The sequence below is a fragment of the Sceloporus occidentalis genome, unplaced genomic scaffold, assembly GCF_023333645.1.
Source record: "Sceloporus occidentalis isolate IW3139 unplaced genomic scaffold, rSceOcc1.0.p SCAF_16, whole genome shotgun sequence".
NCBI lineage: Eukaryota > Metazoa > Chordata > Lepidosauria > Squamata > Phrynosomatidae > Sceloporus > Sceloporus occidentalis.
The window spans coordinates 5,957,336-5,977,367 of NW_028316996.1; the positions used below are offsets into that span (position 1 = coordinate 5,957,336).

General features: G+C 41.2%; 1 protein-coding gene across 1 annotated transcript in view; it reads right to left on the reverse strand.

The window, feature by feature from the left end:
- The window catches only part of LOC149302964 (COMM domain-containing protein 10-like), a 65,989-nt gene extending 49,878 nt beyond the window's left edge, over positions 1 to 16,111 (reverse strand). The window contains exons 1-3 of the mRNA XM_089481725.1: positions 16,080 to 16,111; positions 14,890 to 14,980; positions 742 to 852 (exon numbers count right to left, since the gene is read on the reverse strand). Of these exons, the coding sequence (XP_089337851.1) occupies positions 742 to 852; positions 14,890 to 14,980; positions 16,080 to 16,111 (234 nt within the window). The remainder of the gene's footprint in view (positions 1 to 741; positions 853 to 14,889; positions 14,981 to 16,079) is intronic.
- Positions 16,112 to 20,032: the final 3,921 nt, after the last annotated feature.

Genomic DNA, 20,032 nt, shown 5'->3' on the forward strand with positions numbered 1-20,032 from the left:
CCAGCACATATAGGACATAATGGTACAGAAGCAATCGAGCAACACTTAAACCCATAAGACATTGTGAATAAAGACATTATAAATGGTAAAATATAAAGCATGGTATGATTTATGGAATGGTGTGCTATGGTTTACAGACCAGGGTGTGGGGATGATGCCCCTAATCTATGAAGAGTAACCTAAATGCTTTAAAACAAGCCCAACAAATGGGGATGTTGTACGATGACATAGCCAGTTCCAAAGCCCTTGTGCTCCTTTATGGAGGCCATCTTGTGTACATACTTCCCTACAAATATATTCTAAGGTTTCTCCTTCCTAAAATTTAACAGATTTAATGATAATTTCCTTCTTAGAAAATTAATTATTTAATTCCATCTGTTTAATACACATTTCCATCCGATAAGATTAGGTGCTGTTTTTCACAGATGAGTAAGGTTGTTGATTTGAAAGTGTCAAGAGCACCATAAATTGTTCAATGTATCTTAGAGTGAAACTCAAACACATTTTCCAACGCAGTTCTTCTTATGAGCTCTGTCAGAAATATTAACTTATGATTTATTTACAAGCATTAATAATGCATACAAAAGTTTTTAGATTACAACTACTGGGTGATTAATATTTAATGCACCTTTAAAATATTTACTCTGAAGGCAGTAAAAGTTTCTGCTGCTCCCTGGGCTGTAATTAGTAGGTACACTGTACAGGCATCTAGATCAATGCAGTGTAAGAGGTGCAAGTTACCTGTTCCAAAATAAAGGATATCGTCTCTAAGACTAAATGGAGATCTTGCTTAGCCAAGGAAAATGCAGCCTGAAGTTTCTCCTCCTCTTCTTCACTAAAAGTCCTTTCAGCCTAAAAACATTAAGAAATATCATGTATTTATTTTGCAATCAATAAGTTAAGCACACACCGTAACTCAAAGATTAATTTACATGTATCACTATATGTATGTATAAATTTAAATTTATATATATTAGGGCTGCAACCAACGATTATTTTCATAATTGATTTGGCCAATTAATCAGATAAAAAAATAAATGTAATTTTTTCATTTAAAATAATTTAATAAACAAAGATGATGTTAAAAACAAATAGAATAAAAAAAAGTTTGATAAAACGGAATTTCTTGTTTTTATTTCCCAACCTGCCCCCCCTCCCAGTTATGCACATTTGAGCCCAGGCTTGCCACACTGCCTCCCCAAATATGCCTTATATACCCTTTATGCCTATCCCATCGATTCACAGACCTGTTCACAGCACACGGACACAATACTTTTATAAATAAATACAGGATTAATCCTCACTGCCCCCAGGATTTAGATTCCCCTTTACCTCTAACTGCACCTAAATTAACCTTATTAAATTAAATGAACCCTTAGTCCTCAGCATTAAATCAACCATAACTGCCCCTAAATTAACCCCAAAGACCCCATCATCAACCATAACTGCCCCTAAATCAAGCCTAAAGGCCCCATCAACCATAAAGACCCCATCAACCATAACTGCCCCTAAATTAAATACCCTCATCTTATAAATCTATCAAATCGTTTCAACTAATCGATAATGAAATTAGTTGGCAACGGCGGGCGCCCGATGAGCAGGGCTGGTTGGGGAGATCACGACCAACGTTCCCTCTAATTTTTCTTAGGTGGTGTGCGCAGAAAATTTCTCTTGTGCAAAAATTTTTCCAGAGCCAAAATTTGGTGCGCACAATATGCTTCTGCAAATGTTAAATTTAAATTGTTATTCTATATTTTTGGTACAGCTCGCTCATGGTTAATAATACTACATTATAGTGTGATAATGTAGTATTAGTTACACAACAGTATTACTTACTGTAATGTTTTTGTTTTTTTTAAAGGTGAAATTCTCACTGCATAAGTAAATTATGAGCGAATCACGAGCGGAGGCTCCAGGCCGCAGAAAGGATAAAAAAAAAAAAATTGGGAAAAACTGTTGTGCGCAGGGGCGTACCTAGCACCTGGGGTGGATCCTGTACGTGGGACCCCCCCCACACACACACTTTAAAACAGCATAGCTTTTATCGTTAAGCAAACATTGACAGGGGTACAGCATAACTGTCATTATTTACTAAGGCAGACATTGACGGTGGTACAACATAACACCTATCACTATATACTGAAGCAGACATTGACTGTGTTACAGCATAACTGCTATCATTATATACTAAGGCAAACATTGACGGTGGTACAGCATAACTGCTATCATTATATACTAAGGCAAACATTGACGGTGGTACAGCATAACTGCTATCATTATATACTAAGGCAAACATTGACGGTGGTACAGCATAACTGCTAACATTATATAGTGAGGCAAACATTGACAGTGGTACAGCATAACTGCTATCATTATATACTGAGGCAAACACTGTCAGTGGTACAGCGGAACATCTATCACCATATACTGAGGCATGCACTGGCGGTGGTACAGCATAACACCTATCACTATATACAAAGGCACACATTGACCGTGGTACAACACAACACGTATCACTATACATTGAGCCAGACATTGACAATAATGCAGCATAACCCCAATCACTATATACTAAGCCAAACATTGATGTGGTGTAGGCCTACCACTTTAGTGTCTGGCCTAGTATCTAGATCTATATATGCACCGAAATAAAAACTTCTGGACCTGAAAATTTAGCATTCACTTGACTGAAACCGAAAATGACCCCCCACACACACCTTTAAAAAAAAAAACAAAAAAAAACACTTATTAACCCCTTAAGGACTCATTTTTTGTTTTGTACCCTGTGGGACCGAGGCTGTTTTGACACTTTTGTGGTGCTTGTGTTCAGCTGTAATTTTCTCCTCACCCATTTAGTGTACCCACATAAGTTATATATTGGGTTTTTTCAGGACAAGATGGGCTTTCTTCAGATACCATTATTTTGATCGTATCATCTTATTTACTATAAATAAAATTAAAAAAACATGGTGAAAAATAAAAAAAATATTTTTATGGCTTTTATTTGAAAAATCTTTTACTCACCTAAAAAAGCAAGTAAAAAAACTAGCTAAATAGATTCTACTACTTGTCCTGAGTTTAGAAATACCCAATGTTTTTATGTTTTTTTGCTGTTTTTTGTAAGTTATAGGGCAATATGTACAAGCAGCGTTTTATGATTTCCAAATCTTTTTTAACAAATCTGGTCAGTCTGCCTCCATCTCCTCTTTGGAATATCTTTGAAGCGGGTTAACTCAATTTAACCCATTCAAACCATATATTTTTGAAAACTAGACACCCCAGGGTATTCCAAATGCTGTTATTTTAACCCTTTCCATGCACCAATTATAGAACTACACTTTGTCAAACTTTGTAATAGTAATTTTTTTTATTTTTTTTTCACACAAATTGTACTTTAGTTATAGATATACAGGTCCTGGTATATGTCACTGTCAAACAACACCCCAATGTGTGTTCAGGAACATCTCCTGAGTGCAGTTATACCCGACATGCATGGGTTTGTCGGGTTGTTTGAGATTTAAAATGCCACATTTGGGAAGTGCGCTTTTTTTCTCCATTTTGGTCAGTCTGTACCTATGCCCTATCTTTGAGCTCTGCCACTCCAATTTACCCCATCAGCCATTTTTTTTTATATATTAGACACCCCTTGGGTATTTGAAGTGCTTTTATTTTAACTCTTTGTTGAGATTTTTGAGAAATTTTAGCACTTGCTCAAAATAATAAACTTTATTTTTTTAATACTTTTTTTATACATTTTGCTGGTACTGGATGGTTCATCAAGTGACATCACTGCATAATTATTTTTAAATGTACATTTTATTTATTTTTTTATTTTTTTTTGTTGAATATTTTACTAATCACATAGTGATTAGAAAGCTGGGTTCAATTGACTTGCTTGGTTGAATGCAGTTCCTGTATTCAACCTGCAAGTGGAGCCAGAGTTCTCTAGAGGGTCTGGAGACCGTCTAGCGAACTCTTTCTTCTTTATTGTTTTTTTTTCCCGGGCCGCCGCCATCTTGCTGATGGCGAAGATCACCGGCAGCTGCGGCTGTGACCGCTCTCCGGAGCGGTCACAGCCCATCCAAAGGTAAGTGTTTGGTGTCGCTGGATGCCTCCTGATCGAGTGACATCGAGGCATTACAGTAACGCCGTTTAAGCGAAGAAAGTGATCATTGATCACTTTCTAAGCTTATTTAATTTTTTAGTGACCTTCTTGTCATGACGGTCCTGAACCGGCAAAGGTCGCGAAGGGGTTAAAAGTAACACACCAACATTAGACAAAAAAAATCAACATATATATAATAAACAGCAATCATACTCCTATCATGTCCAGGTTCTAGCATGTACTGGTTGCTTGGGCATGATAGGAGTGGGATTGCTGTTAGCAATTATATATATATATATATATATATATATATATATATATTAATATTGTTATCGAATTTGTTGTCCAATTTTGGTGTGTTACTTACTTTTAATAAAGGTGTGGTTAACACACCAAAATTGAACAAACAAATATAATTGCTAAGCATGATAAGAATATGATTACAGCCTCCCTATGCCATGCTATCCCCCGCACACACTTACACATCCATGCTATCACACACACACACTCATTCTCTACACCATAACACCCATCACTCTCACACACTTACTAATTCACTCTCACAGAATGTTTTCCTACCTTTTCTCTGTCACTGTCACTTTTCCTCCTCTTCGTTCTTCCTCTTCTGTGTCCTCTCCTTCCAGTGCAGTGGAGGCGGTGGGCGTGGCTTCAGTGCTGCCACGCGCATCGCAAGGGAGCAGGATCTGAGGTCTGCATTAATAGACCTCCCGCTCCCTTGATTTTTTTTAAGACGGTTAGAGGGAGATCCTTGATCTACCTCTAACCGAGCCTGCACCTCTAGCGGCGGACATTACTGTCCGTCTCTGGAGGGGTGCCGTGCACACAACCAGTAGCAGACCCCCCCCCCCCCAGGTACGCTACTGGTTGTGCGCACAGCTTAGAGGGAACACTGATCACGACCTCCCTCTAACTAGCCCAACTTCAGACCTCGGCTTCCGTGCTCCCTAATCAGTACGTGCCGGCTATTGATGCAGAGCGCGGGGAGGACGGCGCGTAGTGATGAGGGAGCAGTAAAGCAGAGGTCTGAAATGACAGACCTCACGCTCCCACAACCGGGTGGAAGATAGAAGAAGAGAAAGGGGTGTAAGTGCAGTGTATGTGTATATATGTGTGTGTGTAAGGTCAGTGTATGTGTATGGTCAGGTGTGTGTAAGAGCAGTGTAGGTATGTGTAGGTATATACTACAAAGACCCGCGAGAGCCCATTTTTCTTTGGTTATATATATATATATATATATATATATATTATATATATATATATATATATATATATATATATATATACACACACACACACACATATACGTATGTATATATATGTGTGTGTATATGTAGTAGAAGCATTATTAAAAGATCATTTATCAGACAAGCCAGAAGGCTTGTTTTTCCCCAGAAATCCCATGGTGCTGCCACAACCACAAGGAATGCTAGGTAGGCGAATGTAAATATATATATATACTGTATTTTCCAGGGTGTAAGACGACTGGGCGTATAAGATGACCCCCAACTTTTCCAGTTAAAATATAGAGTTTGGGCTATACTCGCCATATAAGACTACCCCTCTACCAAGTATACAACAACCAGCCAATCACGGCAAGCGATGTACTTTACCGGTGATTGGTTGGTTGTTGTATACAAAGCCTGCTTGGATTGGGTGGGTCAGCTCTCCCTAACATATGCCTGTCCACACACACACATGTATAAACATACACTGCCCTCACCCACCCCTTCCTTTACACACATATACACACACGTGTATATATATAATATACGGTATATATCTACACATACTAACATACGCCTGTCCATACATACACATTTATACACTGCCCTCACCACACACCCCTGCCTTTACCTGTGTGGTGAGGGCAGTGTATAAATGTGTGTGTATGTATATACACACACATTATATATATATATATATATATATATATATATATATATACACACACACACACACACACACACACACATACATATATATATGTATTACACACACACACATATATATAAACTACCTTAAGCTATAGAGAGTTGCAGTTCTAATGCCAGGTAGAGGGACACATATGTTTAAACTCTCCAGGCTATTTTATGATGTTTTTAACAGGGAAAAGAAAAAATGTCGGTGCGCTAAGCTAGTCTCAGGCTCAAATAATACAAATGTATAATATGAGGCCTACCAAACAGTGTGAGCATGCTGCAAATACAGTGTGTTGGCTGTACAATGCATACAAAAAACAAAATACTGTCTGCGCTTCTCACCCTAATAAAGTTGGCAACAAATATATAAACATAATATAAACCAAAAAGAGGTTTTGGTTATATGAATTGGCCAAAGCATAATTAAGCTCACCCGCCACGTCAAGGCACACTCAATAGGGTGAGATCCTACTCTCACCTCCTACAAATATAGTTCATATTTTATGATGTTTTTCTCTGTCTGGCAGCTATACTGAAGAAATGAAGTCATCCCTGAATCACTTTCACGGTTTCATTATTTTATTCAGCTCTTAAAAGAAAAAAAACCAGATGCTTTTCCAAGAAAGTCACTGTAATTGTATTGTTGTGATGAAAACCTCTCAAGTGGGACAGTCCCTCGTTGAATCCCAAATCCCTTTTTCAGAGTGGAAAACGTTCGCTGCGTATCACAGGTCAAGCACATGTTCTCTGCACTAAAAGCCTGTGTATAGGAAGGTTATTTTTTGTTACAGGCACTAAACTAACTCAGTTAGCTAATATATTTACTGTAATAGCTTCTTTACTGTCAATGTAACTGTGATTGGGAGGCCATTACAGAACCACAAACTTATACAGACCAACAGAAAAATTAAACAAGTAAATTTTCTTGAGTCTTGAGCGGACTATTCATTAACAAGCACTTCAGACACATTATGCCGGCGCCAACATAGCAATAAAGGCAGAAAACTTTATGGTGAGTTAAAATTTCACTCATACATTGTACTACGTATTTTGCTAGTAAATGTACTTATGTTTTTCACCAGCATCGCCAAAAAGCGATTTGTGTTTCCAAATCCTTGACTTCACTATACATTACAAAGGCCCATTCCCAACAAGCGTTTGCTGCAGAAAGAGCTTTATGCAGGGCTAACACAGACCTTCTCGCTGGAGAAACCTACCAGCATTAGCCCTTCATAATGCATTGTCATGTGATCGAGATAAAACCTCAATTCTCCTTCCAACTCTTCCTTTTGCGAGTAGATCTAAATGCATAAGGGAAATGTTACCCACTATCTAGTAACACCTTGCATCCGCATTTTAAACACTTGTAACATATTTGCTTAATATTATCTTTAGTAAGGGGGTAGTGTCACGGAGCTGGCTAGTCCGACCGACTACCTCCGCTGTCTTGTGCTCCCTTAGTCTGGGACAACACACTTTCCCCGGTTCCCCAGTCACTAGCCGAGACTCAGTGTAGGGTAAAACCAAACGAAGAATGATTTATTTTGGACACACAGGACTGGATATATCCAGCAAAACACACATTAACATAAAACAAGATATTGGGACACAAACCGCCCCCTTAATCTGCCTCCCAGAGACAACAGGGGCAGTAACGGGATTAACAATACAATAGGTGTGGGGGGGGGGGGGGAGAGACTGATTTATACAACATTAAACATCAAAGAATGGTGGTCACTCCCTGGTGGCAGATCCTGGCTGTCTGCTGGAGATAATCCCCTCAGCCAGTGATGAGATGATACTGCTGGGGGTAGCCACAGAAGTCTCTACAAACCCAGGGCCCATAGTCAATAGGGAGGAGACTGGCAGTCAGGCTTCTCCAGTGGCCCCAGTGATGGAGGCTTCCGTCACAATTCTTCCCCCTCCGAATTGGACTGACATAGGATGAGACCCCAAACGGGTTGACTCCGTAGTCAGTCAGTTTATTTGGCCCATCAATGCCCTCCCAAAATTGTTGCTCCTGCTGCTGCTGGGAAGATGGGCCGGCTGCGCCATCTCCCGGGTACCGCTGGGGAGGGATGCCTCCTGCATCCCCTCCCTGGTGCTCCTGCTGCCGTTGAGGAGGGAGTTCAGGTTGATCCGGTCCCAGAATTAGGTTCTGCCGCTGGGGAGATGGACCGGCTGTTCCACCTCCCTGCTTCTGCTGGGGGGGCAGGTCGGCCGGCTGTATCTCCCTGAATTCCTGCAGCTTTGGTAGGTGCTGGGCAGAGGCCAGCGATGCTCTGCCCTGTTGCCAGCACTTCAGATGGGGTTAGGGCATCTTGTGGGTCGGCCTGCCGCTGGGGAGGGAGGGCCGCTTCCTCCGCTCCCGGACATGTGAGCTGCCGCTGGGGAGAAGGGCCGGCTGCCGCATCTCCCTGGATCCCTGTAGTGATTGCAGGTGTGGGGCAGAAGCCAGCAGCGCTCTGCCCTGTTGCCAGCTCTTCAGCTGGGACTAAGAGATCTGGGCAGACTGCCCAGCATTCTGACGACCCAGGTGTGGAGACTGCAGTGTTATCCACCCCTCTTGGGTTAACATCCTCAGACAATAAATCAAATAAATCCCCAGTCTCTGGTTGTGGTGTAAAGTCGCACAGCTCCAGTATTGGATCTGGATTAGCTGCCCAGCATCCCTGTGACTCAGGGGTGGAGACCGCAGTCCCATCCACCCCGCCTGGGTCAACATCCTCAGCTGACCACTCAATCACATCCACAAAATCCACACAATCCCTGGACACCGGGGCATTCTGTTGAACGCGGTCGAACAGTTTTTTATACGCCTTCTCCAGTTCCCACTCCTGTGTAATTAAAAAGTCTAAATCACCTTTAAGTCCTAGTCCATCTGGGAGGTCCCACTCCCTGAAATCCCGGATGTCCTCAATCCGCCACTCCGCTGTGCTGCCGAAGTCCGGATCCTCCTGAAGACTATCCCATAATAATCCCAGGCCACCGAAGTCATAGCCCTCTGGAGAACATTCTTTCGCAGTTCCCCAATATGCTTGCTCTGTATACCACTGCAGAGCCCTATAGTGATCTTCCAGCTCTACCTCCTGTTGGACCAGCTTGTCCAATTCGGATACCCATTGCTCCTGGGGTTGCTGTCCCAGGAATGACATCCGTAGTTCCCGCTGGTCTCTAATCTTTTGTTCGGAGCTTGGAAGACACTGACCCCGGCATATAGCAGCCCTCTGCCATACTGACCGTCGAACCACTTGCCTCAGGTTCTGGTATTGTTCTGTAGGCAGGGCAGGGGTGTAGCAGGAGAGGATGACCCGCAGCAGCCCCTGGAATTCTGATACCACATCCATGTCCTCGTCAAGGCGACCGAAGTCTGCCGTCCTGTCGGTTAATCCCGGTAGAAAGTAAGTGTCCCTCGGACTAAGAAGCAATCCCACCGCTTGCCACCAATGTCACGGAGCTGGCTAGTCCGACCGACTACCTCCGCTGTCTTGTGCTCCCTTACCCTGGGACTACACTTTCCCCGGTTCCCCAGTCACTAGCCGAGACTCAGTGTAGGGTAAAACCAAACGAAGAATGATTTATTTTGGACACACAGGACTGGATATATCCAGCAAAACACACATTAACATAAAACAAGATATTGGGACACAAACCGCCCCCTTAATCTGCCTCCCAGAGACAACAGGGGCAGTAACAGGATTAACAATACAATAGGTGTGGGGGGGGGGGGGGGAGACTGATTTATACATCATTAAACATCAAAGAATGGTGGTGACTCCCTGGTGGCAGATCCTGGCTGTCTGCTGGAGATAATCCCCTCAGCCAGTGATGAGATGATACTGCTGGGGGTAGCCACAGAAGTCTCTACAAACCCAGGGCCCATAGTCAATAGGGAGGAGGCTGGCAGTCAGGCTTCTCCAGTGGCCCCAGTGATGGAGGCTTCCGTCACAGGTAGCATCAGGACTTTTCCTATAACAGACACCCTAACTTGTGGATTGTTTTATTACTTTGTTTCTGGTAGGCCTAGATACGATTAAATTATTTTAATCTGTGTTCCAAATACACCAAAAACAGGCTCTATTAAAATGCCCCCCCCCTAACTTTTCCTGAACTACCACACATTTTAATAAACCTTTAAATGTTTCAATATGTTTAAGACCATCACTGTATATAGACAAGAGTCATACTTAACTAAACCTAAACTAATTGTCAGGGGCTGGGTCCATACAGACAACTAATTAGGGCTGCAACTAACGATTATTTTAATAATCGATTAGTTGGCCGATTATTTTTTCGATTAATCGATTAATCTGATAAAAAAATTTAATTTTTTTTCAATTTAAAATAATGTAATAAAAAACATACAATTTACACTTTCATCTCTTTATCACAATGGCCTCTCTATTCACCTTCTTATTTTACTGACATAATAATAAAAGCTACAAGAACCCAAACACAGTGTTTCTCAAACTAGGTTTTAATACAAAGTTATTAGTAAATATTAATTCATATGTTAACTATTTTTCATATTTAATAAAAACTATGAGAAAAAAGCCTTGTTTAAATTTTTTTTATTTACCAAACTGCCCCCGGTTATGCACATCTGACCCCCAGCTTGCCACTCTGCCCCCATATATGCCTTATACCTCTTATATGCCAGTCTTATATGAAGTCAGTAACGGAGCCGGGTAGAGAGGCAGAGTGATGTATGGGAGGGGGGAGGAGTCAGAGGGGTGTATGGGAGGGGGAGAGAGAAGTGAGAGACCGGCCGACAGTGAGGGGAATCCAGGTCCCCTGCAGCGTTGCGGGGGCTCTGGATTCTAGTGTTATAATCCGATCTCTGTTTGAGGTCGGATTATAATTTTTATAATCGATAAAAATCGATTAGATTAATCGATAATGAAAATCGCTGACAACGATTTTCATTATCGATTTTATCGATTAGTTGTTTCAGCCCTACAACTAATGACCCAGAGCGCTCATTGATGGAATTCAGGAGATATTGCACAGTAGCGGAGTCAGAAAAGGCCTGGTGCAGGGCGACTGCACTCTCCAGGGTGTTGAGCACCTAGGGTTGTGCGGCCACATGCCAGGGCCCTGACATACCAGCGGATGTTGTCCAGTTCAAAACAAAACTTGGTGATATCCTGCAGGCACCTTGGAGCAGGCATGAGACATAGCTCAACAGAGAAATGTGCAGGATGCTGCAGGCTGGTAGTGGGGAAGCTAAGCAGAGTAACAGCAGAAACATAGCGAGCAAGAAACATGGAGACCGAGCAAGAAACATAGCCAGACAAGACATACATGGTACAGGACACAACAAACGGTGGGTCCTAGTGCTAAACCCTGCCTACTGAATTACTAAAGCTGAAACTAAACATTAAATCGAAACAAAGGTAAAGACATACCTATAGACTGCTGACTGAGACAAACATAACACCTTATGAAACAGAAGCTTAAGCTAAGAGCGGGACTGGAATAAAGTATCAGAAGTACAGCACAGAGCGAGACAGGGAGACTGTAGCGAGACAAAGAAAAACTAGACATAAGAAGCTCTGCAGCCTGGATGGGGCCTGACACTAATTTAAAGTTTGCAAAGTATAGAATAGAATGTAGCTTTAAAGCATCATAAAAATTCCTTGGACTCAGTAATAGTGTTTACAAACATCCAAACTGTTTTGTCTAGCAAACCTTTCAAGCAAAACATAATTTATTATTTACTAGCAATTCTTTTATGTCTTTTGTTCAAGGTATAAAGAAACCATTTAACGAAAAAAATAGCTATTACCGCTGCGATGGGTGAATAGTAGCAAAAGCTAAAATAAAAATTGTCACTTGCATAAAGACAAAAAATAATAATTAGAAAAAACACAACTGAAAAAAAAATCTTTATATATATTTTTTAAAATTACTTTTTGAATTATATACACACTATGGACAAAAGTATTGGGACACCTGACCATTACACCAACAGGGACTTTGAGGACATTGTATTCTAAATACATAAATATGTAGTTGATCTCCCCTTTGCAGCTTTATCAGCTTCCACTCTTCTGGGAAGATTTTCTTCAAGATTTTGGATTGTTTATGTGGGACTTTTGCCCATTCATCCAGTAGAGCAATTGTGAGGTCAGGCACTGATGTTGGATGAGAAAGCCTGGATCGCAATCTCCGTTCCAGTTCATCCCAAAGGTGTTTGATGGGGTTGAGGTCAGGGCTCTGTGTGGGACAGTCAAGTTCTTCCACACCAAACTCATCCAACCATGTCTTTATGGACCTTGCTGTGTACACTCGTGCACAGTCACGCTGGAATAGAAAAGGGCCTTCCCCAAACGGTTCTCACAAAGTTGGAAGCATAGAGTTGTCCAAAATGTCTTGATATGCTAAAGCATTAAGATATCCCTTCACTGGATGTAAGGGGTCCAACCGCTGAAAAAAAGGCCCGGACTGTTATCCCTCATTACAGTTTGTACAGTGCTGTGACCCCAAGCTTTTGATCGGCAGCGTGTGTATACATGATATAAGATATTTGTTGATTACATATTTAATGGAGCTTTGAACAGCCTTTGCACGATAGGTGTTCTCGGTAATGCGGTATTATTCAGATACTGTAGTTTTTTTTTTATTGGAACTAATCTTGTCTTGAGATACAGCATCGAAGTCCAACAAAACATGGTGCTGCTATTTGTAGTAAATACAGACAAAATCCAATAAGGATCCTGTTTGGCACTCAGCTTGAGGTTTATAAATTGCTCTACAGGGAGTGAAACAGGTATATGAAATACTTAATATAACCGACTCCCTGGATTTGACAACTTGTGTATTTATTTATTCTAAAGAATCAGACGCCAGTTGGATCCGTTTAATGCCTTGCATTTATGTTGATACACCACTAATAATGCACAGTGGAAGATAGATTGCACAGCAACATTTAAATAACTTTGTTCATTTTAATGCACATCTGGGCAAAATAAAATTGAAACGATCTGACAGACAAGACAGGAGACCGAATAAGATGCTGGATAATGGATACGGGATGAGTCTGTTGTTTTACTGCCAATGCAGGAAACGTTCTGAAGTTTGTAAATTTTGTGAGTTATTTTAGGGGAGTCGGTGTTTCAATACCACCATTCTTTAACCCACAACGATCCGATATGGGGTACACTTGACCTTAAGGAGGACTCCAGCACTTTTTTCATGTCAAATGCATAATGGTGTTTGCATAGACTCCATGGGATTTTTACTGCACGCAAATAGGTGCAGGTATTCTTTAGTTATTGAAAAAGGAAGCTTTGGTCTCATTTTGCTCCTTCCCTAGTTGTCTCTACTGAAAGCAGGAAGCATACCATGGTATGTTTCTTGTACATGCTCAGCTAGACCTCCCACTATAGTCACAATAATATAGACACAATAACTTTAATGGGAGTACTATTGAGAGGGCGCAACACGTTTATAGACTAACGCGCCCCGGTTTCCCTAGAGGCAGCCGTGGGAGCAAGAAAATGAATCAAGTTTTATTATTTAATTACAACATACATGAAGAAATTCAATTTGGGGGGGGCTAGATTATTCCTTTAGGGTTTTACACACACACACATTAAATTTAGCCTCTGCAAAAAAATACAGGATTAGTGTTATAGCCTTCACCCGATCACGCCAAGAAATAGAAACATAGATTTGATTGATGGGGGAAAACAACCTATTTTGTTCCTGCTGTAAAGACTGAAACCTTAAATCGGTCCTTGGACTTTTCTTTATTTCTATCCCAAGAATGTTTAATTTCTCTCACTGTATTATCCTCTACCATTTCTGCTGGGAGGCTGTTTCACTAATTACATCTAATGTAAATCTAAAGAAATTACATGTAAAAACAAAGAAGCATTTCACACAAAATAATATTGTGCTCGGTCTTTAAAACACACCATTTTTTATTCCCTATGATGCCTTACGCAGATTTCTAGAATCTCTCTACATGTGGATCATGTGTGCACGCCAAGGATAGAAGAACCCTGATACATTGGTATATCAGGACAAGCTAGAATGGGTTGGACAAATGAATGTAGTTATGTTACTTGGGGGGTGGGCAGTTCCCCCATAACTCAGTTCATTATGAAATATAGGAAATCGGGGATGTAAAACATAATAATCAATGGTACAATATTGTTATATTGATTAGATCCCTCAACAGTTTTTGTGTCTGGAAAAACCTAGAAATCCTATCATACAACATCTGGATTGATAGTGTCCCCACCGGTAGATTATGCTACTGAATTGCATGCGGCCCTCTGAAATAAACACTTGCACAACACTGTTGCAAAGAATTAAAATAACAGATCGATTTATAGAGAGGGATACTCCAGCCAACATATGCACTTTTCATTTTTGTGGTGTACCCTTTGCACATGCATGTATTTGACCTTTTCACGTGCATTTGACCTTTCCCCACCTTCCCAGCATGTGATTTAAATACTTCCAGGCAGCTTCCTGGTGTTCCCTTTTACGGGGCTCCTCTGGACACTGGAGTACCCCTTTAAGTGGTGAACATATGCGGATTAATCATTTTGAGCCATTTAGACTTCAAACTTCCATTTAAATGAAACCTTCATCCTGGTATTAACATTTCTTAAGCAAGTTGGATTTTGCCATAATTTGAACCTTTTTATTTATTCTTTTTTACACAATCCTAGGTTGTTCAATCATCCTCTCCTGGAATCTTAACACCTTAAAAACAACAAGCAGCTGACTATTTCTACCTTTCTTCGCTCTGTAATACTCCTGACAAACAGGACTCGCCTTGATGTATTATCTGCACGCAGGACAATGTGAAACCTCGGAGTTACTCACCTTCAAATGAAGTTTTTGGAGGATCCGGGACAGCAGTCTAGGAAATTTCCCTCCATCCATCGCATTCATAATGGACACCGCTTGCTTTATGCTGGAATGAATAAGGAGGTCTGTGAGTTCACTGGTTTTTCAGAGATAATATCACCTCTCATCTCTAAACAATCTCATAAAATCTCTGAACATTCATGGACGGCAATTTTCATTATTAAGCGCTCATCATAAAGGGTAGAAGTCTGGCTAGTAAACGTCTTTGGTGTTTTCATGGTTATGTCAGAGGATTTACAGATATTTGGATCCAAACGCAACAAGGAAAATTCAAAAGGCAGATGGGTAGCGTTATTGGCTGCATCGCCCAGCCTCCTATTGCTGGATCTATGTACTTTTACAGAAAAAAACAGAAAGCACCAATGACAGACTATGAATTCCAGACAAATATATAAAGGGAGTAGGGAGATTACTTATATGTGAATATCATGATCTGGCTAGGGTAGACAGCAGTTCTAAAGTGAGACTTGTTTCCACCAGAGCTGATTTGGGGATTATTCACTAAACAGTTTAGCTTGAGAACTCTGCTATGTCAGGCAAGAGGAGATGAGCAGCCCCTGGATACAACTGGTGAAATCTTATTGGAATATAAAAGGCATAATCACACACGGAAACATCCTAAATGAGCTCATCCTGAGACTCTTGATATTTTAACCCTTTAACAGCCCATCATGAAGATTCTACATAGTAACTCACTAAATGGCTCTACAGTAATAATTGCCCTGTTTGATAATCTCAATTTTACCAGAATGCAAGCCACCCCAGTGTCTGTAAGAAGTCAAATTGGCAACGTTTCAATGCCACATGTTTTCAGCATCATTCTCATCTTCCATTATATACACTGGATGTATGAGATCTATACTAACACTGATACTCTAAGGAGCAAAAAACTGCAATAGCTGTTAGAGTCTAACGTTGGTCTTTATTTCCTGTACAGGAGGCTAATTCAGCACACTTGCTCTCTGTTAAAAGCACACACTACTGGCTGAAGTCATATAACAATTAAAATGGAATGTTTTATGCATCTTACACTAACAAAACCATTCAGCCTTCCCTCATTTACATTGTCATTCTGCCTACAGTCAGGTATTCACACTGACAGCTGTCAATCAGATCAGTATGCGCTATCTTCCAGTAGTCATTACCTTGCGGTCTCTTTGACGATGGCCATTGCCATGACTCCAGCCCACACCACTGGCACCTACGTGAAGAGATATACTGTGCACCGTTTCGCGCTCCGGCTGCACTGCACTGCAAGTCATGTGATATGAACGAAACGAGTCAGCTGACTCGACTGGACTTTCTGTACTACGGCGACTCGTGTGTTCCAAACCGCGAAACAGAAATTCATAGGGATGTTTTCTAAACGTTGCAGTCATTTTAATTAGGTGACATTTGAGGCAGTTGCATTTTCGTAGCATTAATAAATCATCATATGAAGGCTAGAAATTTAATTGGAGCTAAAAGAAATGGTCTCAAACTAATGCCTTTCTTTTTGTGTTTGATTTGTATTTTGTGTCGTATTTTTTTACACAAATCATTATAATGCAGTTTTTTTACTCATTGGTCAGCTGGCAGTTATAAAAAATATTACAATATATATCAAAATACTACTGTGAGTAAACTTTTTTTTTGCTGAAACCAGAATTTAATGCAGTAAAATACAAGATCACAATCACAGATATCTAATACGTTTTACTGACTGACAAAATCTTTTTTATTATATGTCCATTTTTAGCTTTTTTTCTAACGCCAGTAAATTTACTGGCTATTGATTATACTGCCACCAAGTAGAGGAATAAGCATATGGTGGCCGGGTTTTCCTACAAAACAAGTTTGAGACGCTCACCAAGAAGCCTGTCCTACGGTGCGTCCCCACTTGGGAGCATCTCAAGTTTTAGCGTTCTTGGGCCATTACAGGGGGAAAAAAATCTCTATTAACGTATCAGTCTGATCCTGCCCCAAGGACAGTCCAGAACTAAAATATAAGGCAAATTTCCCCTGCGCAAGGGAACCAACAATCCCATTCGGCCTATATGGGCCTCATCAGTGGGGCTCCGGGTGGTATCCTTCTATCCCGAAACGTACGTCTGTTCTTGGTGAGTATCTCAAATGTAATTTGTATGGAATTTCAAAGGACAGTATCCGCATAGAGAGATTCATCTGTCCCCAGAATTGTCCCCATCTGCTAAAAAGGACGCTCCAACCATCAAATGCAATTTAATTGGTATGATAGAACAGTGTCCCTATTAAATTACTGTTTTTATTTCTCATGTAAATGCATGGAGGTGTTGATCACTCTCCCTTGTGTACTTGCCTTCTTTCCCTGACGCCCATGTCCCTGGCTTGCGTAAGATAAATTCGAACAAACAGATCTACTCCTCGCCAGTGTGCATGTGACCTCCGAGAGTTCAATGATGTCTTAGAGCACTCCATGCGCATGCACAAAATCTGTGGTTTGTGCCGGTGATTTGCAGCTTCATGCAACCACAACTTATTGAGAAGGCTTTAGATTGCTTGATAGTCGCTTTTGGGTTAAAATGCAAAGCAGTCCCACGGATTCAACTCCTTGGTAAGCCATATAGCCATGAAAAATTAGAGAGGACTTGCCAAACTTGGCAGGCTAATTAATATATGGCCAGATAGTGTGACAGAATACCCAATATCTATGCCTTAGATAGGTGTTTTATGAATGGTATTTGCTGGGTATGTGCTGAATTCATGTACAAGTGCTTGTCCAATAAAGTGAACAAGCTTTGACTAAATACTCCATCTCTTCTTGGACCAAAATACACTATATAACCAAAAAGTAAGTGGGCACCTGTCCTGATTATTGAGTTTAGGTGTTTCCACCAACTACTAACAAAAGTATCTAGCACAAAGGCATGGCTTCCTCCATAGGCAAACACTGGCAGTAGAACAAATAGAACTGAAGAGCTCAGTGACCCCTGTAGTTACGCCACTGATGGCAAACGTGGCATCCTATGGCAGTGCCACATTTGCCATCAGTGGCGTAACTACAGGGGTCACAGTGGTTGCCCAAGCTGTGTGGGGGCAAAGGAGGCAATCACAAGCTGTGTGGGGGCAAAAGTGTCACTGTGGGAAATGTTGCTTGGTGAAGTTGGGGGAGAGCAGGGCTATTTTCTCCCCGTGGTCCTGTGGCTTCTAGTCATGCCCCTGGTTGCCATAAGTCGGTTTGTGAAATTTCTGCCCTGCTAGATCTGCCCCCATCAATTTTAAGTCCTATTATTGCCAAGCGGAAGTGTCAGCCACGTACTGATGCACGTGGTGTGTAAAAATCACCTTCCCTCTGTAGCATCTCTAAGAGTTCCAAACTTCCTTCGGAAGTGACATCAGCACAAGCACCGGACATCAGGTGCTTTGTGAATTGGGTTTCCATTGTGGAGCAGCACCACACAAGTCGAAGGTCGCTATGCACAATGACAAGGGTTGGCTGGAGTGGTGTAAAGCCATCACCACTGGGCTTTGGGAACGTGTTCTCTGGATTGATGAATCACACTTCACTCTCTGGAAGCGTTATACTTCTGATGGAGAACACTACACACCGGAATGCATAGTCCCTAATGTAAAGTTTGGCAGAGGAGGGTTATGGTCTGGGGCTACATAAGGTTTTACCTTTGCGGGGTATTCCTAATGGTTGTTGTAGTTGGTACAGCGCACATGATTTTGTCTAATAATGTGGGGCTTTTATTCTGTATTTGCGCAGTATACAGATATCAAGGCATTATATACAGAGGTTGTATTTAAAAAATATGAAAACGTATATCCCATTCTGACCCTGAGTTCTGACATAATCCCAGATATACCTGGTAGCTTCTCTCAATTAACTATTTCATCTCTGTACATTCTGTCACAGGCTGTTTTTCAGGGTTTGGGTCCCTTAGTGATGTTAATACTCAGGGAAATTTTTCCACAGCCTCCCCTACTCTCCTTCAGACAGCCCCCCAATCTTAAACAACTATTAACCAGGAGTGCCCTGAACAAGTCCACAAAAAATGGCACTTTCCCCTGCCTACAAGGAAGGTGTAAAACATGCGCACACATCCACACTGTGGACATGGTGCCTATACCAAATTCTAATACACTCCATAAGATCAATGGTGCCTTCTCCTGCAAATCTTCTAATGTGGTTTACCTTATTATGTGTGCAAAGTGTCCAACAGCCCTCTACGTGGGTGAAACAGGCCAGCCATTGCATAAAAGGTTTAATTCACACAGATTTAACATCAACAACAAGAGAGCAGAGACACCAGTGGGAGAACATTTTTGCCAAAATGGACATAGCATCAGTGACATCAGACTGGCTGTATTAATGGGACTGTTCAAAACTCAGAGGGAGAGAAAAATATGGGAGGTTAAATTAATACTTAAATTTAACTCTTTAAACACTGGCCTCAACCGGGATAGGGAATTTATATCCCATTATCACTTTGTAGATAACAAACCAGACATGCACACAACCTGACCCCATTAGAGTTGTGAATACCCCCTGACACCTCCTTTTATGACTCCAATCCACCTCTGATTTTAACACTATTGACTGATCAAAGAACCTTGTCCTGGACATTTTGATGTTATCTGCTTCCCAATTGTAACCATACTGTTTGACTGATACTTAAAGAGAGGTTTTTCACATTATTGTATAACATGCCTGATGAAGGGACCTGAGAGGTCTTGAAAGCTTGCAATCTATATCTACTCAGTTAGCCAATAAAGGTATCATTCAAACTCCACTTGTCTCCGTTAATACTACAGCATAGAGAGACATTTTAGACTTATATGTTTCCAACTTTGTAGCACCAGTTTGGGGAAGCCCTTTTCTATTCCAGCATGACTGAACCCCAGTGCATAAAGCAAGGTCCTTAAAAACATGCATTTGGTGTGGAAGAATTTGACTGCCCCGCACAGGGCCCTGACCTCAACCCCATCGATCACCTTTGGGATAAACTGAAACAGAGATTGCAAGCCAGGCCTTCTCCTCCAACATCAGTGCCTGACCTCAAAAATGCTCTACTGGATGAATGTGCAAAATCCAGACAGAAACACTCCAAAATCTAGTGGAAATCCTTCCCAGAAG